Source organism: Dermacentor silvarum, chromosome 10 (assembly GCF_013339745.2).
Source record: "Dermacentor silvarum isolate Dsil-2018 chromosome 10, BIME_Dsil_1.4, whole genome shotgun sequence".
Lineage (NCBI taxonomy): Eukaryota > Metazoa > Arthropoda > Arachnida > Ixodida > Ixodidae > Dermacentor > Dermacentor silvarum.
This window is the reverse complement of record NC_051163.1, coordinates 9,055,632-9,078,438: the sequence shown is the minus strand read 5'-3', so window position 1 is coordinate 9,078,438 and position 22,807 is coordinate 9,055,632. Positions and strand designations below refer to the sequence as shown.

The following is a 22,807-nucleotide window of genomic DNA, read 5'->3' as shown; positions in this document are numbered from 1 at the left end:
AGATATGGCTAGCTCATGCTAACGCTTTTACACCCTATCGTTCCCTTTCTTTTATTTCATGCATTCGATTTGTTTTACAAGACTGCCTCCCCCGCTCTGCTGTTTCTGTATTAAGGCGAAATCCTTAATTGGCTCTTGGGAACCGGAATGTGTCCGTCGGTGGGGCCGCGGTACCAAAAATAAGTACAAACCGCGTAACTCTCGCGTCTCGTTTACTTGGTATATATTCCAAAGTATAGCGTGGAAAGGCACAAATGTGTGACTAAGATGACTGATTTAGTAACTTGACATACTTGCATTCACGTCGCGATTAACGACAACAATATCACGTGTGGTGCAAACCCGAATTCTTCGGCCAGAACTCCCTCTGATGGTGTAGGTGTGACGATAAGAACGCGTTGAATGCCAATCTCGATCTCAGCGTGTCGAACTTGCTCATATATCATGAAGAACTGAGAGCACAGGTAAAGGGTAATAATAGTGTGGGCGTTAATTACGCACATCTTCCTCATCTGTATGTCATCATCATCATCCTCACACTTTTACCTATCCTCCTCTTCGCCTGTATATGTGATCGTCATCATCGCCTGTGTGCTGCGCTGGTTCGCTGACGAGCTCCCGGGCCTAATAAACGTCGTCCCAACCGAGACGTCACAAGTGGTGGAGTGTGCTCTTCGATCCTACGTCCTCTGGCCGTCCGGTAGTAATGATAATTTCTGGGGTTTTACATCCAAAAATCACAATATGGCTATGAGAAACGCCGTATTGGAGGGCTCCGGTAATTTCGACCGCCTGGGGTAACGTGCACCTATATCTATGTACACGGGTGTTTTATGCATTTCGCCTCCATCGAAATGTAAGCCGCCGTAGCCGGGAATCGAACCCGCGTCCTCGAGTTTAGCAGTCCAACCTACCAAAGCCACTAAACTACCACGGCGTGCAGGTAAAGTGTACGCGAAAATATACGCGGCAAAAAACAATACAATTTAAAATAAATGAAATGCTAACAGTGCAGCATTGTGTACGTACGCCTCATTTCATAATTACGAGCGAACGTCAGAAAACGAACGTGATGCATTACGGATGTGCAACTCGTCTTTCGCCGTCTTGTATTGCAAGAGCACAAACACTAAGCGAATTTTAACATGAAAGTAACTATAGAATATGTATTGCGTATGCTCACTGGCTCGCACACAGCAAATATACTTACTGATAAATAATTACGTACTTGTAGTTACGTAATGAAAGAGGCAACTAATCACCAGAACATAAACATCTCATGTTTTACTAATTCAAGGTAACTATTTTAGGGGTATGTAGAATCAATAGCGATATTTGTAGTGCATCAAAGATTGTAATTTTCAAGACTATTTTCCATTCAGTATAATACAAGCACAAACATCATCACGCGCCATGAATGCTTGTTAGTTTATGAAAAAAATCTCATTTTAAGCAATAACTATTATATCATGAGAAATTATATGTTGGTAATTTCAGAGAGGATTCACAGATTAATAAAACAAGGCTATTGCAATAAGTTTAGCATGAGAAATGAGTAAATTGCTAGGCCAGTAGTAGCTATCTATTCATTTCAATGTAGAAAAATATATATTTGTTCACCTTTTTTATGTTTGCTTACCTGTTGGCTGGAATGGCTTTTCTTTCGAATGTGTGAATTTGAAACCAGCTTCGCTCACGTTGAACCCTATATAAGGTACATCGTGCACGAAGTTTGTATTGAAGAAATAGCGTACAGCAAGAATTGTTCGTGTACGCAATCTCTGAAGCGAAATAGGCCACCAATATTGCGGCGTTAGGGCCGTCTCAGCTCCTTCTCTTGTTTCTCTTACATCTTCTCACGGCGCTCTGTTCATATTAAAGTATTGTGGAGGCTAAAAAAATTATGAATAAATACGTATGCATATGGCTCTAAACCACTACTGACAGTGAGCGAAATGCGTGTAGTGGTGAGCGAAGCGGTCACTGCACGCATGTACGTATTTCACTTGACTGCGCGAGTAATTCACTTTTTTCGGTACTCTTATTCTTGCAAGCATGGTGCTATTGCCCGCGTAGCCATCTTTTTTTACGTTCTTTCCTTGCCCGAGCTCATTTAGCGCGTTTCAACGCACGCATAGTTACCGTAATACCGTTTCCGAACTCTAGCACCAGAGCTAAGCCGCGCTCATGAGTTTAAATTTTTGCATTCTGTTGCTGCCCAAGCCTAAAGACAACGCTCAAAGATGGGTAAGGGCCATGCAGCACCACACAGTTGAAGTTAAATAGACTTTAAGTGCTTTGCGTGGAAAATGAACGCAAAAAACTACAGCGCGTAGCAGACGACCTTCGCTTTCCGCGCGCTTCGCGAGCGCGAAAAGCCCACGGGTCCGGAGCAGCAGCGGCGCGGCGCGGCAGTTCACACGAAAAGGCCCTCGCCGGAGCCGGCGCTTTGGACACTCTCCCATATTCTAGGTCACTCTAGAACGAACGCCCTTGTGCACCGCAGCGCCCCTAGCTACGGACGAGAGAGAGCGCGCCCATCGGGATCGAGAGAGAAATAGAAAGAGAGCACAGCTGCGCCTCTAGCGGGAGCGGCGAGTACTAGCGTGGCTACAACGGCGCGACGGCGCGACGGCGGACAAGGCTCGACCCTAAGGAGCTTCGCCCCTAAAACGTTGCGAGGCGAGAAGATGGTGAAGACTTCCGACGCTGCTCGACGAGTTTCCCGTTCTGATCTCGTCGAAAACCTCCGAGCCGCCCCCAGAGGCCCTGGAAACAGTCACCAACGCCGCGCGCGTTCGATGTGAACGCGGGCAAAACGGCGACGGCGTCGACAACAGTTCTGCACGTTGCTACTGCATGTCCAAGTTTATACAGCTGATAAAACTACTATCCTTACTACGTATAGCTCTCTACTAAGTTGCTATCGCAATTGATGCTTCGCCTTTCGGGTGAAACTGCGACATTTCTTGGGCTAGTTAGTTAGTCAAGGCTAGCAAACGGCGCCATAGAACCATAAGGGCAACCACTTTCTGATCCGCAGTGGGAGAAGCAAGGAGACATGAAGATAATCACAAGGCACTTCTCCTTCGGGCATTTTTTTTTTTTCAAGCCGAGGCTGTTATATGATGTCCGCAACCGAAGAGGCCATCACCTCCTTGCCCCTCGCACCACCACTCCTCTCCATGCACACACACTTATCCATAGCAGACATATTTTTTTTAATTATAGAGAATAACGCACACGTTATTTCTAAATTTGCAGGACATGGTCGTTTGGGATGAAAACCACTGCTGCCAAAAATGCAACATTACCACAGGTAAGATATGCCCCCTGTTTGTCTCACGTACTTCTAAATTCAAAAATTATTAATTGGCGCTTACTCATGAACACCTCATATTTAGCCGACTATAAAGAGTATATCACGATGAGAAATAAATCAAATAATTTATGAACGCGCAAGGAGTTTGCTCACCAGTCCAGTTGGATTACATTTAAAACGTCGGAATTTGTCGGGTACAAAAAAGAAAAGGTGTGTTTCTACTTTCCACGCATAGAATTCACAATACGTGCCTGTAGCTGTAGCAATGGGCAAAAATATTTCTCACAATGGTCAAAGCAGGCACAAAGAACACCATGCGTCATTAAATGACATACTCGGGTTTTTATTACCTCATTTACTTACCATGAAATCCTCATTCTTGATAAAGGATGAAAAATGCTATCGTATGTTCTGTCCCCCTTACGTTGCCATTCGATTATTTTCACTGACAATCTATGCGTCGAGAGGCCCTCCACAGAGCTAGTCACCAGAACCATCCACTGACACTGAGGGTTCATAGGACTGTGATGTACTGTCATGGACAATTGAAATACGAACAAGCTAGGGCTAGCTAGGGTGCGTTCTTTTTTTTTTTATTTCTGCAATATATGTAATATTATCACGATTATGGTTTCTACGCCTATTGTTGGGCTTATACCATCTTTGGCAACCGTATAAGTAGCGGTGTGAAATCGCGCTCTCGAGTTAGTACTTGCGAAAGGTGTTCTGCTTTATAATTTATTGTCTTGGTTTCATACGTCCATGACTGTACCTACACAGTAGAGTAGCTGTACTAGAAAGCCTCAACAGTTCACTTTTTAAAAGAACGCGTAGTGATCACCAGTATGGCAGCTTTTGACGTTAAGCAAGGCAAAAGATCCAAACCAAATTACTGTGTAGAATTACACATCATGCCGCCTTGTGGGGTGGCACATAATCGCTATACAATGCATCAAAGAGATACATAAAAGCTTCATGTCTGGGCAACTAGTAATTCTTCATTTGAAACGTTCTTTGCGCAGTGTCCGAGGAAGTCTGCTCGCCTGCACCGATTACTGCTGAGCAAACTCTCAGGAAGTTCTCGTACCGTCATCAAAAGTGGGGACTTTGCTTCAACACAGAGCCAGTTCAAGGAGCGATGGAGTGCGCCGGAAACTGCGAGTCACATGCTTATTTTGCGACCGGTAAGTATTGCCCCTGATGCCCATCATACTTTGGTGCATTATCTTCCGATGCAGCAGACGTTCTAGTATAATGACGGATCTTGGTCAAGAAGTGATAATCTACCTAACCAAGCGCCCTACCTCACTCCTTGCTTTTGATGCTTGCACTCGATCGGGTGGCCATTACTTCCACGACAAATCAAAACGCCTAATTGAATAATTAACATAATTACAGCTAATTAATTCATTCTTTAATTATTATTTCACGGCACATCTTTCAATCTACGAATTATAGCCGCGTAGTTCGCAAGGCGGTATACCACTTGGAACGATTTCTAAGGACTAAACTAGTTTAGAGATATTAATTTTCAAAGTGTCCGACGAAATGCATGGGCGTTCGAATTAGCCTTTTGAGGAAAACGCTGTCTTATGCATTGAAGCACAAAGTTAACTATGAGCTATTGCTTAAGGGGGTGTGAGTCATTCATTGTCTAACGTAACTTACAGATTTAGATTTGCAGCAATTTAATTTCGGAGAATCGCAAGCGGCAATGGCGGGCGAATGCTGCTAACCACGCCGCCGAGCAAAATCAAGACACCGAACGCAAGCGATAACGGTGGACTTAGGGCACACTGTCAGAGACATCGTTCTCTCCGTCGAAACCAAATGTGTATGCAACCTCATAATTGAGAAATACTTGAATGAATCCCTCGATATTAACCCAGTGATAAACACCGGGGCAGCACGTTTCAGCTTCGCTGGTTAACCATCTTCACGGAGTGGAAGGGCCGAGGAATTTTCTTACAACACTTTTCGTAAATTGCGAAGTTTCCAAAAAATGTAAGCTTGCAGCTCACAAGTGCGTAACTCTGCAATCAAAAACATATATTGCAGTTCTGTTACTTGCATCCGTTAGAGCCTCTAAATCGTACAAATTTGATATATAAATTTACAGGCTACATAAAATTATTACAATGTTTACGATGGTTTTGCGATAGTCCCCCTCACAAATGAGTGGTATATTTCAGAGCGATGTATCATGCATCCGCTTTGTCTGCGGTAGGTATTTTATTAGATGCAATTTACACATTTCTTATATACCTTCTATTGCTGATTTACAGTTCTGTTGAAAGTAGACGTTTTTTTTTATTTTGCAAATATTAAGACTTTTTCTTAAACAACTGACGGCTTCAATAACGCATCTGCTTCTCGTAGTCACTATATATTTTGACTATTTTTCTTGTAAGTGCAATAAATCTCATCAAAATCGGTCGATGTACTGCAGAGAAAAACTATTGATCCTTTCTCATGTAGCTACATAAGAACTCCCGCGCTAAAGCTTCCTCTTGATAATGGCACTGACCTTTCGATTAATGGCGTTCACTGCTAGGCTGCTTTTGAAGTAATTTGCGATGTCATCCATAAATGACTAGAAATACTATTAGCATGTACAAGAGCCTGAAATATCCGTATTAGTCAATAGTACACGTGAAGATAATAAAGTTAATGGAGGAATAGGAGTCAGTTCCTTGCTAGCATACTGATCACTTGCCCTGTTCAGCAACGTGCAGTTACCTATGTGCTCCGGTTTAAGTGACCGCTTGTAGTTCTGTCCATCTTCCAGCGTGCACACAGTGCCCGCTTTCCATCTTATAATACATCTAGCCTCCTTTTCATGTCTGGTTGACCACCCTGCATTTCGTGTCCTTGCTTTTTCCCCTCTTTCTCCCAGCAGCGCGGAACATTTGAAGCTTCCATTGATATGTTTGGCTTTATGCGATAACAAAAAGTTACAGGCCTGCGCGGCACACGCAGCACAGCCACAGCGTAAGCTGGTTGAGCGGCGCAAGAGTAGCTCCAATTTCGGCACCACGCACAACAAGGTCTTCGCGGCAAAGTCTCTTCGCCTCGATTTTGACGAGAATGATCCGAACTGTCCGCCCGGCGACGGCGAGCTGCGGTTGTCATGCTCTCTGCACAGTAGTCTGCTGAGCCCGATGATGCCTGGTTGTAGCCACGCACGTAGCTCTACGATTCGCTTCTTGAGCAGCGGTTCGTACCTTGCGAGGAGACGCCATAACGTGTACCGAAGAGGTACCCAGAATACGTGGCGCACATCTAACATCGGGATAGAATTGATTGCGCGCCTCGTCCGAATCGCATCGCGTCTGAATCGCATCTCGTCGCACGCGGCGGTAAGTAAGTAAGTAAGTGTGTGGTCCTGATCCCTTTTGACGCAGGGCAGGCGTTTGTCAAACGCCACAGGATATGTAGAAAAACAAGAAAGGAAATAAAGTGAGGCGTATAAAATAAAGAGAGGAAAAACATAAAACACAGTTCGTCACTGTACAGTGCACTAGTAGTCACAGTCTTTGAGGCCGTCTGGTTGGTCCGGTTCACTGTTCACCAGTCGTCTCGGACATCACCAAAGCCAGCACAATCCGATCCACTAGCTATGCCGGGATTTGGTGGGCGCGTCCCCCGCGTCCCATCCAACCGTGTTGCCGCTTCGTCGGTCGCGATCAGCTGGAGACGGCAGAGGGTCGCGCATTTGGCGTGGCCTGCATCGGTAACCTGCCGCAGCCAGGGTTCACTGTTGCTGTGATGAGGTGGCTGTAGGTGGAATGTCAAAGGACTGTTTGCACCTGCCCTGACGTTCCCACTGCTCTATATATAGCCGGGTCTTCGTGGCTTCGGCGCGTGCAGCTCGCTCCTCCTCGGTGTTACCGGTCAACGCCAGGCTCTCGGCCAGGGTACACGATCGGGGGTCTGTGGGAAGTCTCGGGCATTGCTGTAAGACGTGGAGGAGGGTTTCCACTTGCGCACCACATAAGTGACACGTCGGATCCACGCCGAATAGTTCGTGGCGGCGTTGGTTTGTGAGGAGAGCGCCGGTGCGGGCTTGAAACAGTAGGGCGCTGCCTCTGTCTCCTCGATAGTGTGTTGATGGGCACGGTTCCAGCTTGTGTTGGTGATAGAGTGCCAGGCTTTGTTTCTTTGCTACTGCCGTGCGCCATATTGATGTTTCGGCTTCATTGATTTCTTTGATAACTGCTATGCGCCACTCTGTCTCTGTTTTAGTTTCGTGGTGTTTGGAGTTTTGGTTGTATTTTGTGTTTAGGGCTGTGTATTTCCGTATCCAATCCGTCTTGATGTTTTTGTATCTTAGGTGTAGGTATATTCTGCGACTGTAGCTTGTGTTTGCCATGAATTTTAGTCTGCCGGCGTATTGTAGTTTGGATCTCGCTTCCCTTGCCTCGTACGAGGACCAGCTCATTTCCCCGCTTCACTGCTGCATTAGCTGTAGCCATGCTACCCCCCAGCAGCCAGCGGCCCAGTTCTATTTGATGGCGCTCCAGGCATTTTATGGTTTCGCTGGAGTAGGCCAGCGCGTCATCTGCGTACGTTGTCGCTGGTACAGCTATTGCCTTCCATAGTGTGCGTCCCACAGTGTAAGGGTTGTACGAGTGCCTGGCCAAGTTCCAGATGTTGCCTTTGAGGACGATTTGATTTTTTGACTAAGGCGTTTTGGTGATGATATAGATAATTTGGTTGGTCACAGAGTGTTACGCCGAGGTATTTGTATTCAGATGTTTTTTGATGAGGTCCCTTGGAGGGTGAATTCGGATGCCAGTGTTGTTTATGTTTATTCCCAACCACTGCGTTTTTTCAGTGTTGAACCTTAGTTGGTCGTTTCCTGCAACTCGGGAGCAGATGTCAAGCTGGTGTTGGAGGTCAGCTGCTGATTCTGCTAACAGCACAATATCATCGGCGAATGCCAGGCATGAGATCTTGGTGTATTCCTCCTGCCCGTCAGTTGTTATCGTGGACATTCGGAGTCCTGGTCCCTCGTTGTCTAATGTTTGGAGTAGTTGTGTGATGTATATATTAAATAGTGTTGGGGACAAGGGACATCCTTGTTTTAGTCCTATCTTTTGCTGGACTTTCTTCGAGCTAAGTTCGTGTAGTTTGTACACTGCTGTGCAACACGTGTATAGTTCCTTGAGGAGGTCTATGCTTTTACATTCTAATCCGATGCCCTGTAGTTTTTTCCAAAGCCTCGAGTGGGGGACACCGTCATAGGCTTTTTCCATGTCTAGGAAAGCCAGATAGAGCGTAGATTTTTCCTTATTTTTCATTTCTAGAGCCTGGGTCAGCGTGAATATATGGTCACTTGTCCTGCGGTTTGGTCTGAAGCCATTTTGAGATTCTGGGAATATGTTATTTGATTCACATATCTTTTGTAGTCTTCGGTTTAGGATTGCGCTGAATAGTTTTTGGACATTGCTTATTATAGATATTGGGCGGTAGGCATTCAGTTGTTCAAGTGGTTTTCCTTTGCCCTTGTGTATGAGGGTCACTTTTGCCTCTTTCCATGCTGGTGGGATTTGGCCCGATTCAAGGATGTTGTTGAAGTAGTGTCGTAGTGTTTCTCTTGCTTTTGTCTTTAGTGCTTTTAAAAATTCGTTGGGGATATCGTCGGGGCCTGTTGCTTTTTGGTTTTTAAGGTCACTGATGCGTCGTTTCAGCTCTGTTGTGGATATTGGGTTCAGTATACTATGTTCTTGGTGGCAGGCAAGTTAACTAGATGGCGCCACCATACTGTCGGAGACTCGGGTCGTCTGCGCCTGCGCGCCTGCCTAGGCGCGCACGCGCAGAGGCGCAGGGCGCGTATAAAGGGAATATTTCTTCTGCCTGATGTGAAGTATCCGACTCCCACGCAGCGGGCCTGGGTTCGATCCCGGCAGAGAGCGGGTACTTTTTTTCGCATTTCCCGCGATAGCGGCTACGGGGCGGCAGCGGCAGCATCATCGCGACCAGAAACGGCTATTGGAATGAGCCCATAACAGCTTACGCTGTAAAAGTGCGTGTAAGACAATTGAGAACAACCCGACATAGCTTGAATGAATGAGCAAATATTGTTATTCCTTTTTCTGCTAAGCTAAACATGCTGTCAACAAAATTGAGACAGCTGCTTCGAGTCGTATCGTTATTACAGAGAATATCTCTCGTCACACAGTCGAGGATACGGCAATATGGCAGCAGATCATGGGTGAATGAAAACGCCTCCTCAAAAAACAATTAAGCCAAGTGAAATAGTTCAGAATAAACAAGCTATCGGAGAACCTGTTTCTCACGTATGTAAAGTATAGTGCTCCCAAAATGTAAAGTGTTCTCTAAGTATCTTATGCTTCATTGGTCGCTCGACATTACTAATTTCAGAGCACAGTAAGCTATTTAGACTGTGGAACACCAAGCCTAGAGCCTAAACTACGTTCAAGCTTATTGAATTTATTGCTTATTTGCTGAAGTATGCACGCATGATTGACAGAGCGAAATATAGTAAACAATCTAAAAGTCCGCCACTTGCTTTTGCTTAAGTGCACATGCTCATTATTCTGTATAAAATACTGAAACTATTCGCTCATCACTCCAATACAAATTTCCTCAGTGTTCTAAAAATTTTACGGCTCTGTGAATAAATATATTGTTGAAAGAGTAACCACTTAGATGGAAATTAGTTATGAACCGTACAGAGTAAATGTCCCAAGATGTGCCCAGGTAAGCTTGGGCGTTCGCATATGCACAAAACTCATCAGTAGGAAGCTACGGCGCAGCAACGAAGCAGGAAGAAGGAAAGGATACATACAAGCACTTGTACGAGCACTTGTATGCCTCTTTTTACTTCTTCGTGTTCAGTTGTCGTAGTGCTCTAGTTTCTCAACAATATCGAACTATCCTAGCTATCCATCCTAATAGAGAAACGTTCTGCTAATGTTGCAGGTAATGCAGACGAGCTTCAGTCTGACTGCAAGTGCTGCAAGCCTTCCAGCTGGAGTACAGTGAAGATTGAACTCAGATGTCAGAACGGGAGAAAGCTGGCGGGTACGTTCAACCAGCCTGTTGCGTGCTCCTGTACGCCGTGCGTGCCATATACAAGAGAGCGAGAAGATCTCTCCGGCAATCGTGGTTTTGTCGGTATCAAGGTTCCCTTAACGAACACCAGTATATATAAGACAATGCAAGGGGATCAGCCACCTCCACTCGAGAAGGCGAAAGAACCAAAAATTGAAGTTGAAGTGAAGCCAAATAAACCCGAAATTAATGTTCCTATTGCTCAAAAGCCATTCAGACCAGAAGAAGAAGAAGAAAACCCAATAAAATTTGAGCCAATCAGCCAAGTTGCGCAAGAGCCCTACAGACCGGAAGACATACCAGAACCAAGCCCTCCAAATGCGGCAGAACCGATTGTTCAAGAGCCTTTCAGGCCTGAAGATGTCACAGAACCACCAAAGAGACTTGAGCCGATCAGCCAAGTTGGTCAAAAGCCGTACATACCTGAAGCTGAACCAGAGCTGAATCCACAGAACCCTGGAGGTCCTATCGCTCAAGAGCCATTAGGACCAGATTACGTGACAGAACTGCAAAATAGGCCTGAGTCCACTAGCCAAATACAACAAGAACCATATACAGCAGAGCACATCCCGCAATCAACACCAGCGAATCCACTAGGACCAATCAACAAGAACCATATACAGCAGAGCACATCCCGCAATCAACACCAGCGAATCCACTAGGACCAATCGCACAGGAACCATTTAGGCCAGAAGACGTGACGGAACAACCAAAGAGGCCTGAGTCAATCAGCCAAATTGTGCAAGAACCATACAGGCCTGAAGATCTCCCGGAACCAACACCAGCAAAACCGGCCGGGCCAATTGCACAGGAACCGTTCAGACCAGAAGACGTGACGGAATTGCCGAAACAGCCTGAGCCGATCAGCCAAATTGCGCAAGAACCATACAGGCCTGAAGATGTCCCGCAACCAACTCCAGCAAAACCGGAAGCACCGATCGCCCAGGAAACATCTAGGCCAGAAGTCATCACGGAACAGCCAAAGGGACCTGAGCCTCTCAGCCAAATTGTGCAAGAACCATACAGGCCTGAAGATGTCCCGCAACCAACTCCAGCAAAACTGGAAGGACCGATCGCCCAGGAAACATCTAGGCCAGAAGTCATCACAGAACATCCAAAGGGCCCTGAGCCTCTCAGCCAAATTGTGCAAGAACTATACAGGCCTGAAGACGTCCCGGAACCAACACCAGCAAAACCGGCCGGGCCAATTGCACAGGAACCGTTCAGACCAGAAGACGTGACGGAACTGCCAAAGCATCCTGAGTCGATCAGCCAAATTGTGCAAGAACCATACAGGCCTGAAGACGTCCCAGAACTAACACCAGCAAAACCACTAGGACCAATCGCACAGGAGCCGTTCAGGCCAGAAGACGTGACAGAACAGCCGAAGCGGCTGGAGCCTATGAGCCAAACTGTGCAAGAATCTTACAGGCCTGAGGATATTCCAGAACCAATTCCAGAAAAATCTGCAGGATCTATTGTCCAGGAACCATTCAGACCAGAAGACGTGACGGAACTGCCAAAGCATCCTGAGTCGATCAGCCAAATTGTGCAAGAACCATACAGGCCTGAAGACGTCCCAGAACTAACACCAGCAAAACCACTAGGACCAATCGCACAGGAGCCGTTCAGGCCAGAAGATGTGACAGAACAGCCGAAGCGGCTGGAGCCTATGAGCCAAACTGTGCAAGAACCTTACAGGCCTGAGGATATTCCAGAACCAATTCCAGCAAAAGCTGCAGGACCTATTGTCCAGGAACCATTCAGACCAGAAGACGTGACGGAACTGCCAAAGCATCCTGAGTCGATCAGCCAAATTGTGCAAGAACCATACAGGCCTGAAGACGTCCCAGAACTAACACCAGCAAAACCACTAGGACCAATCGCACAGGAGCCGTTCAGGCCAGAAGACGTGACAGAACAGCCGAAGCGGCTGGAGCCTATCAGCCAAACTGTGCAAGAACCTTACAGGCCTGAGGATATTCCAGAAGCCAATTCCAGCAAAAGCTGCAGGACCTATTGTCCAGGAACCATTCAGGCCTGATGATGAGCTACCCAAGTCGCCTCAACCGTTCAGCCAAGTTGTCCAAGAACCCTACCGTCCAGAGGATGCGCCACAGCGTAACCTATCGAAGTCAAAACTGCCGATTGCTCAAGAGTCGTTGCTTCCAGAAGCCCCCAAGGAACAAGCTCGACGGCCAGGGTCAATGAGCCAAATATCACAAGAACCATACAGGCCGGACGACGCTGGGGAACAGCAGCCATGGAATCCATTTTCTCCAATAAGTCAAGAACCATATAGACCTGAAGACGCAGCAGAACCCAAATCCTTCAGCTCATTTGGCCCTATCGCCCAGGAGCCGTACAGACCTGAAGACGCGTCGCATTATATACCGCCTGTTAGCCACGGTCCCATTGCTCAAGAACCTTACAGGCCCGACATTGGCGACTCAAACGGTTTTGGTGGTGGCTTCGGCTTAGGTCTTGGTGGCGGCTTCCAAGCCGGCTTAGGAGGCGCTCTTCAAGGCGGCGTTGGAGTCGACCACGCCGGTGGACTACACGGAGGTCTTGCTACTGGTGTTAGGGGTGGTCCTCACGGCGACCTTGGCGTCCACTTTGGCGGAAGTATTCCTGGTGGTATCGGCGGCGCCGTGGGAAGTCATCTGGGCGCTGGGGTCGTTGGCGACCTTATACCAGGCATAGCACGTGGTGTTGCACAGCATGCTTCTCACGTAATAGACCACGGCGTGGGCGCTGCTCTTGGGCACCTTCAACACCACGTAGAACAAGGTCCTCTCCAGCACAGTTTACATCCTGCTTATGCTGCGCAACAGCCGTACAGACCAGAAGATGTCGCAGAACCTTTTGACTTTGGACTGAGTCAATTTGGCGGACACGACGCACCTGTTGTACCAGAACGCGCGGAGCAGACCGCGCAGTTTGCTCCCGAAAACCGAAAAAAGGCACGAGGAGGATCTAGAAGAAGGAAGGACAGGAATAGAAACCCCCTCGGTGGTATCTAGAGCTGCATCCTCTTTGGAACAATTTCCGCATCTCATCGCAACTTCTGAGCATAATCAAAACACAAACTTGCCTGCATTGTTTTTTTTTACCATAAAGTGATATATGTCCAACAAGAAATAAAGCTTTTTTTCTCATGATTCTGCGATCACTGGTACGGAGCCATTTATTTACGATAGCACGATAGCAATTATATGGTCACTACAGGTGAACTGTTGTCATTGGCGTGATGAATAAGATTATATATATATATATATATTGAAATAAATAAACCTACATAATATGGTCCGACGGCCAGATTCTAACAAAGGACCTCTAGCGCAGAATCCCGATACTCTCACGATTAAGTCACAGACGCTTTTTTTCTTCTTTATTACAGCATACAACTTATCATCAAGATGAAGAAATTGCACAGAGATGTTTCGGGACCCGTACGGGTTCCGCGATCGAACTCCTTGATTGAGGCTCCTTGATCCCGAAACGTCGAGCGTGATCAAGGAAACCATACGGGTACCGAAACGTCTCTGTGTTATTTTCACCTTGACTTGTTCAGTGACCGCAATTCATGATCATGTTACCTGACCAGACGAACATTCGTCGAACTCTTGACTGCAACTTATCATGAAGAACATACCTCATTAGTCTTCAAGCTTAGCGTCGAAGCTTCCAGTAAAACGTTTCCCGTGTCTGCCGTACGTTTTTGCCATTTCTTGCTCAATCCCCGATAGTGGACATGAGCCACGAGTGGGATGGGCAACAACGACAACAACAACGACTCTCTGAACGGTGTTTCAACTATACGCGGGTGGGACTTATTGGCGCAATGTTGCACGCAAGTCAACTCATGCTGGGCAGAAGGAACACTGCTCTGTCTTCTACGAAAGGTCTCTTGCACGCGAGAAACCCTCAAGGATATTTTATTCCCGCTGCTGAGGCAAGCGCCTATGGCCGTTTCACAGACGTCCGGGTCCGAGGATGGAACCCGGAACCTACGAGTTTCTGGAGAGGCCACTCTGCCATCTTAGCTAAGCAGAATTCTAGGAGACCTCAGAGCGAGGGGGAATTAATCGCCATCTGACAGCACAGGAACACTGAAACTGGCAAATCAGTTCTGCGGAAGCCTGCAAGATCGAGGAAGTTTCATGAAAAGAAAACAGGTTTTCCTTTCTTTTTACTAACATCCCTCCACTTTAGTCAGTATTTAATGCGGTTTGATGAAAAAAAAAAAAACGAAACACCCTGAAGATAAGTCTATGTCAATGACCGGAAAAAGAATCGCAGTTGGAATACCGAGCGCAATTTAAGCAAATTGCGGGTTACCCAATAGTAGGCTTAATTTAATTTTAATTTTTAAGCAATATTTGGACATCTCTAAGCAGAGCAAAACAATGTGATAAACAACCACACTAAATCATCGTCTCTACAATTCTAAAATTTCTTGATGATCCCTGACAAGGAAGTACAATTGCATATAGGTGCAGCTAAAAAGCAAGGACTGCCACCCCATCGCGAGCTTGAAACATTCTCTGCGATCACCAAGCACTAGATAATGCAGCTAAGCCTAAGCAGTGCATAATGGGTGTGTTGCAATCCTAACCAGCATTGGAGATAGTCTATACATTGACATCTAAGAAGACAACTTCCTTAGTATTGGAACGCTTCTGAAACAGTCTGGAGGACATCTCTGTCGTGTGACGTCCTCTTGCGTCGACAAGAAAAAGTTAGGAAAATTATACATCGTAGCTGTATTTTAACACTTCGCGTATGTGAACCAGCGAAAAAGACAACGTAGCTTACAAGAATTCATGACTACGTTTTTCTGTGACCAGACGACCTTCCCGTCGAATTTACAAGCCTTCTGCTCAGCCGCCATCTTGTTTCGATATCAAAGTAGCATGCATCGTCTTTTACTGCGGTGCTGTTTTCGCGCAGCTGTATCTTTTGCCGGCTTCGTCAAAATTGGAACAGCGCTTAAGATAACAGTTGTCGGATTGGCTGTCTATTTAGCGGTCAACGGGGAGCACTGGAACGCAGCCCTCATTTCATGTGCACGTGCACGCTGCGGTAAAATGCGCACCATTTGCTCGATTTGCCCATTCTTGGACGCGTTCGACATTCTCTTTCAGATAATGGTGATGTAAATGGGGATTACAGTTCGAAGGAATTAACTGCGGTCGGTGTCCATCTCTGTGGTGGCAAAATTCTTGTTATTTATTTATTTATTTATTTATTTATTTATTTATTTATTTATTTATTTATTTATTTATTTATTTATTTATTTATTTATTTATTTATTTATTTATTTATTTATTTATTTATTTATTTATTTATTTATCCTGCAATCACCAAAAGTGATTTTAGATGGTGGTGCAACAAACTGCTGCATCAATGGCAAGCTAGCTGTAAAAAATTGGGCTTATGCTAACAAGAAACTCACAATGGTTACATATCGCGCTGGAACATTGTGGTACGCACACACACAGCAAATCGTTCACACTACTGAGAGAAAATGAACATACAATAATCACAGTATATAGCTACATAACTACCGTATGCAATAAATAGAGTATACGATAATTACAGTACCTCAAGACTACAGTACAGTAACTCAGTACATCAAAACAAAACACACACAAGAATAATATATAATTTACAAACTTAGAACTTTACGTAGTACAGATAAGTTCACGGTACCAAATATTGATAAATGTGCGTTTAAATAACAAAAATTGAAAAACAGGCTTCTACATAAGAAGAAAAAGCCAATACTGACTCTGCTGTCACCATATTATAGCTAAGCTGATTCCAGTCTACTATAGTACGTGGAAAAAAAAGAGCACTTGAATGTATTGTTGCGTGTGCATAATGGAGTGATTATTAACCGGCCGCACTTCGATGGGGGCGAAATGCGAAAACACCCGTGTACTTAGATTTAGGTGCAACTTAAAGAAGCCTAGGTGGTCCAAATTACTCCGGAGTCCCCCACTACGGCGTGCCTTATAATGAGGTCGTGGTTTTGGCACGTATAACCTCATAATAATTTTTTTAGTTATGCCTCTGTCCCGTGGCGTGTCCTGTAGAAAATGAAAATAATTTAATTACATCGACTTTAATATGACCATTGATGAATTGCTATAGATACTTCAGTCTGGAATAGCGATTTCTTTTTTCTAAAGGCTGAAGATTAGCTTTCTTTAACAGATCCGCCACTGATGCCCTGGAGAAATTATTAAAGAGACAGCGCCCAGCTCTTCCTTGTACTTTTTCTAGCTGATTAATGTTACTTTTGGTGAAGGGGTGCCAAATTATTATAGCATGGTCTAAAATTGGTCCTACAACAGATTTGTAGGCCAAAAGTCGGACTGAAGGGACCGATAACTTTCGAGCTCACCTCAGAAAAAAAAGCTTGCGCTTTAAATTTGCGACAACATAATTAATATGCTTATTCCAGCTAAGATCGCTCGAGATACAGAGACCTAATTATATTTAATTAGATGCTTCGGATAGTATGACATTTCGGATGCCATACTGAAAGTGCAGGTGCTCTTTCTGCAGAGTTATTTTCACAGACACTGTTTTGTCACGATTCATGACCATTTGCCACTCTTCGCAGCTCTAAGCAACTTTCTCCAAAGGTTGATTTAACAGCACCTGGCCGCACTTGCTATCAACTTCCGAACATAAAATGCAATCATCTGCATATAGTTTAATTTTAACCAGAATGTTTTCCACTATATTGGAAAAGCCCAAGAACAGAACCTTGGTGAACGCCCGAAAAGACTTTCACTGGCCTGGAACAGTGATCACAGAAATATACATACTGCTGTCTTCGTGTAAGTTATGCCGAAATACATTTTATTAAGTGATAATTCTGAAATATCATGCCTAATTAAAAATAATTTATTGTGTGAAACTTTATCAGATGTCTTTTTAAAATCCCTCAAACTTACATCATCCTGTTTGCCATTATAAATTGCTTTTGCCAAATCATGCACTGTTTCAATGAGCTAAGAAGGGCTGGTTGAGAGGCATTTTCTAAACCGATGTTGGTATTTATTGAGAAAATGACTGTTGTCAAGGAACTGTACAATATGATTATGAATTATGGGCTGAAACATTTTACAGGTTGCTGAAGTCAAAGAAACAGGTCGGTAATTCGTAACGCTATCTTTTTTGCCTGCGTTGTGTATTAGTCTAATTTTGGCTGTTAACCAATGTTTCAGGAGTTCGCCTTTATTTATTGACCGAGTAAACAAGATGTAAAGATACTTGGAAACGGTCCGAGCGCGCGAAGCTCCTCGTTATTGCATCTCCCGAGCAGGTTAGTGCACTGTGGAAGACATTTTTGCACCACAAAGAGAACAGTAAGGATTTGCAGGCAGATCAAGAGATGAAAAAGCGTGGCTAGAAGTTCTCCAGCTGAGTGTCTCCTTTTCGTGTGTGGGGGGCTTAACGGGCCACAATATCAAATGCAGTGCTAGCGTGCCCCGTATGCCTAATGCCGCCAAGAGTGATAAACAAGGGGAGTGGACCAACTAATGGTACCACTCTTCCCCTACATTACGTACCTCATATATGTATTGAGCATCCCCACAGCGTTAATCAATGGTGGTGATTAGCAGGTAATGCAAATGTCACCACTTGTCGAACAAATCGGTGTCTAGCGACACAGCGATGCTTCTGTCCCGAGTAAAACCAAGTGCGTCAGCCGCATGGTTAGCAAATATGCAAACATGTTTCTGAACGATTTCACTGTATTAATGGTTGTATATGAAATCATGGGCGCTGTACACTTCTCGACATGCCTTGCACTGCGAACCGGCGCCACAGGGCAACATAGTGCTATTGTTTACAACGTTTCTTTTTAATTTTACATTAGACAGTTTTAGTTTAACGTTAGCGTAATAGCGGGGTTAAGGGTAATAGCGTTACCGTTCCGCAAACGAACTTTGCAGAAAGAGAGTTTTAGTATAGCGTGATAGCGTAGTTTACGTGCAGGACGCTATTGCATTACGCTTTGAATTTCGCATACATAGGGCACCTAAGTCTGTGTGTGTGCGTCCGGAAAGTGCGAGAGGCAGCGCAATGCAAGCCAGGAGCGCGTTGTATTTTTACTTCTCATGTCCGCCGATCTGCAGCGAAACAGACAAGCAGTACAAGCTGTCTACCATAGCCTCCGAAATGTTCCCATCTCAGAGGCCATATGCCGTCGTCGCGCCTATCTCCCGACTTGACCGACAGGTGGCACTCTCACCTCAGAGAAAATTTCTCTGTTAGGCTTAGGCGCGTTCCAAACGAGAAGCGATCTCGAAAATTCCTCAAGAATAGCCATAACACTCTCTCGGCGAAGCGGCATGCGACTAAGCAAAAGCCGTTTACGCAGTCATTTGCTACGAACGAATTCTACAAAAACAACGCCAAATGCAGTTCGAAGCGGGCGACCAGGACCGTCGCCATGTTTTACGTAAACTACGTAAACCACGCTAACATAACTCTGAGAAATAGCGTGCGCACGGTGAACGGTATGGGTCGTTTAGCGTTCTGCGCATGCGCATTTCGATCCCGCTATTCCGGTACGCCCGCTATTCCGGAAACTACGCTAAACTAAAACTGTCTATTGCTGTGAATATATTACAGTGTGAACGCGCCCTAGATACCGGGCCCAGGCTCAGGGGTAGTAAAGAAAAGAAAAAGTGAACATTTATTTCTTCGCATGAAGCGGGCTGAAATTGAGTAAAGCATTGAATGTATAGAACCGGAACTCTCAAAATGCATTACAAGGTTGCCGTTTTTTTCGGCAACGCTTTCTGCGACAAGCCCGAGACGAAAGTGTTCATTGGACTTGCAAGCTACCTAAAAGGGTGACAAGCCATTCATAACATAGCAAAGGATTGGCGGACTGTCGAGGATTCATTCCTTTTCGATTTGCAAACACAAGCAACTGTGAACATCTTTGGAGGTAGGCCTGGTTTGCTTTTATCCGTATCCGGCTTATTTTTAACGTGGCGTATTTGCTTTAAAGGTCACATGCGTGTGCGAACGAATAAGCAGACGAACAGTTCAAATTTATATTTTTGTTTATGTGAAAGACCAGCACACCAAGAGAAGCAATATCGGCGCCGGAGCAAACTTGAGCCACCGTCGCTCGCGTGTTCAAAAGAACGCAAGTACTTGCGAGGCTTCGAGCAAAGCACGGAAGGAGAAACAGAAGAGAAGGCTCGAAAGAAGGCGGTACAAGTGTTTGCTAACGAACGTCTTGCAGACGTTCCCTCATCGCGCGAAAACATTCATCGAAGACCAGGGCATTAACGATTTTCTCGTTCGCTGCGCAAGAAACCGGCTGTCTCATGCTAGGGCTGGGAACTTCAGCATCAAAGACCTCTTCCACGTTACTCTCCCCTTACCCCCCTCTCTCCCTCACTTTATTTTCTTTTGAGCTGTTCACGCCAAAGTGAACGGCATACAGCAAGCGCTGAAACGACGTTTTACGTACAGCAATTGCTGGCCCGTCTTAACGCTCGTGAATTCGCCATTCGCGGCTGCACACCAAACGACGAGCTCTTGCAGAAAACGTTTCCCTGCAGAGGAAACGCGGGAGCATCCTCTCATCAAGCAGCCGTGTGGAGCCGTAAGGAATTCCTCATTGGCCCGTTTCATTTTCCTTTTCTGTCTAGCGGAGAGGGGAACGTAGCTACGCGCACAATATCAGCTGCTAAAGTGCATATTTGCACCGGCATACGTATAGTGCTTCCTGAACAACCTTGACGATTCGTCCGTTGTTAGTGTTTACTTAACCGTTACGCGTTATAAACAGTAACTCCGCTATAACTGTAGCGTACGGCTAAGGGACACGTACTACACGTGCGCTTTGTCAACGCACACAAGTAAGTTCCGCCAATGTTGTAACCAGCTGTCACATATTAATCTTTGGAATGGCGTGCATGTGTCTTGTTGGCGTGGTTTTTTGCCTATCCTGTACTTATTGCATTTTGTTTTGGTATTGTCATCGTTGAGCGATGTCGGTTATCAGTGCTATTTTTTTGTGTGTGTGTGAAACCTGTTAAATTAACAGGATTTTATTTTATTTTTTTTTGCAGTCAAAAGTTTTTATGCGATTATGTTTATCCTGTATTAAACATTTGATGCAAATCCTACTTTAACTGTGTATGTTAACTTCAAGTGATCCTTACGTAAACATCGTATACTGTACGTTTGTAGGTATGTTACAATTGTGATCCTATATGCATATATGTGCTGTGAACGTTGTATGCTGCTGATGTAAGGGTCTTCAGGGACTCAGTCAAGCTGCCTAGAGCAGCTTTTAGCCTTGATGACCATCCAGAATTTTCTGGTGAAATAAACTTTGATTGATTGATTGATTGATTGATTGATTGATTGATTGATATGCGAACTGTAAAAACAGGAGGCCCGCCCGCATGAACTATTCACACGCATTAGATAGCCTGCGTAGTCTCCCAAGGAATACTGAGCAGAAATTGTTGAGCAAGATGTCAAGTGTGGGGTAGTTAGCGAATGAACCGCTAGACCACCAGAGCTATGGTTAGAATATACCGCTCGTATCAACATAGACTATCCTTGGCAGACTATGCCCTCAGCAGAATTCATTGAGCCGAGTGTCAAGTACGCCGCCAGTAACTCCCTATACTGAGGGCCCCCAAAAGGCCTAAGGTGCTTTCTCATGAAACCAACGTGCGTCGCATCGACGACCAACCCAAGTTTTATCCAAGGCCTGTTATCCATAGGCTCGAAAATATGCGTAGTGTCTCTCTCTCTCTCGATGAAACTGTGCCGCGTTGCTCAAGCTCGCACCGTTGTCGGCTCAAAGTCAACGGGCAGTTCCTACCGTCGAACGTAAGCACACTTCGTGATTCACCGGTATGTTCATCACCCTACGCTCATTGTAACAAGCCAGAGTGTTCACTCCGATCAATCGCAAGGTTTCCTTGCACGCAAAAGAACATCTTAAAACTTCTCAATTAGAGTGCCTGGCGCACAAGTTCTAGCTCCGAAAATACTGCACGAATACTTGCAGAAGGCTGCGGAGACCAATTCTCCCGAACCTGATCTCCATTCGACGGGCTCTCGTACAACGCACTTCTGCCAAGACAAGTTGGGCAGCACTCGACAAACGTTTGTGCACAGTAAACGGTGGCGCAAGACTGCGCAATGCTTACCCAACATAGCGCAACAGCGTTCACATTCTTAACGTAATTTTCGGCCACGTGTAAGATGCTGCCGTTCCCGATCTTTGCCGAGTGTCATTTTGCTAGCGGCACTCTTCCGTAACTTTCTCTTTCTTCTGAGATCTGCGCAAGCACCGCGTCTCTTTGTTGCCCAATGGCAAATCGCCGAGCCCTGGCCGCAGTAACGGGTCTGCCTTATCGTCGTGCATTTTGCAGAAATAATTATTTTCGTGTTTTTACGCATCGCCGCTCCCGTTCCCAGTGCTTTAACCGTACTTTTTTCTTGGCGGACGCTTAACATATACTGCGTCGGGCTCTCCAACAAATAGAAGCACTTGGAGTTGTCTTCTTTTTTATCGTTGTCTTTCTCGTTGTGCGATTTAATTTTGAAAAGGCTCTTCATGCCCAAGAAGCCTTGAGATAGAATACGTTTGAATTCAGTTCATATTACCAAACGATTACCACAGGCTACTAACGTAAAAAATTGTCGCAGTTTCGCCGGAAAGGCGAAGCATTCATTACAATAGCAAATTAGTAGAGAGCTATACGGAGTAAAAATAGTAGTTGTATTGGCTACATAAACTTAGACACATTCACTTACTAACTGAATTAACAAGCATGGTGTCAAGCAAACATGAGTAGATCACACTCGATGACCGCAGACAACCACTGTCAAAACGCTGACGTGAGCAAGCGCGGAGGCAGCAGCGAGCGAAGGTTCGTGCGGTCTATCGCTTCAACGGAAACTGAGCGGCGAGAGCACAGCGCATACAAAGGTAAGAGCCTTGTGGAGATCGCTTTAAAGATACGGTGCGCGCGACAGCCCGCAGCCACGCAAAGTACAAGTACGCAGTTGCAGGCAGAGTAGAAGCCGCACCCCCTCCCTCCGGCGCTGCCTTCCCGCTTTCCTCATTTCGCGTGCACGGCAGATTGAGTGGCCAGGTTAGAGCACTGCACGGGCTCGGGCTTTCGGTCAAGCCCGAGCCCGGCCCGGCCCGCCCCACGGGCCGGGCCGGGCCAGGTAGTACAGTTTTTCCACGGGCTCGGGCCGGGCTCGGGCACGGCGTGTGCTTTTTGACTCGGGCCCGGGCCGGGCTCGGGTTTTTTGACTCGGGCCCGGGCCGGGCTCGGGTTTTTTGATGCGGGCCCGGGCCGGGCTCGGGCTTTCTGGTGGTGCGCA

At 45.8% G+C, this 22,807-nt stretch overlaps 2 protein-coding genes across 4 annotated transcripts in view; both read left to right on the top strand.

Annotated features, from left to right (window-relative positions):
- The window catches only part of LOC119466197 (hemocytin), a 184,324-nt gene extending 173,249 nt beyond the window's left edge, over nt 1-11,075 (top strand). For all 3 annotated transcript variants that reach the window (XM_037726688.2, XM_037726687.2, XM_037726686.2), the window contains exons 75-77: nt 3,265-3,319; nt 4,345-4,506; nt 10,271-11,075. In XM_037726688.2, the coding sequence (XP_037582616.1) occupies nt 3,265-3,319; nt 4,345-4,506; nt 10,271-11,064 (1,011 nt within the window). In that variant the 3' untranslated portion in view covers nt 11,065-11,075. The remainder of the gene's footprint in view (nt 1-3,264; nt 3,320-4,344; nt 4,507-10,270) is intronic.
- On the top strand, nt 11,073-17,395 carry LOC125940837 (uncharacterized; the record flags this gene model as incomplete). The annotated part of the gene is made up of 5 exons (XM_049657450.1): nt 11,073-11,826; nt 12,097-12,147; nt 12,419-13,422; nt 16,473-16,509; nt 17,280-17,395. Coding segments are annotated over 5 exons (1,962 nt in total), but the record flags the coding sequence as incomplete, so codon positions are not given.
- Nucleotides 17,396-22,807: the final 5,412 nt, after the last annotated feature.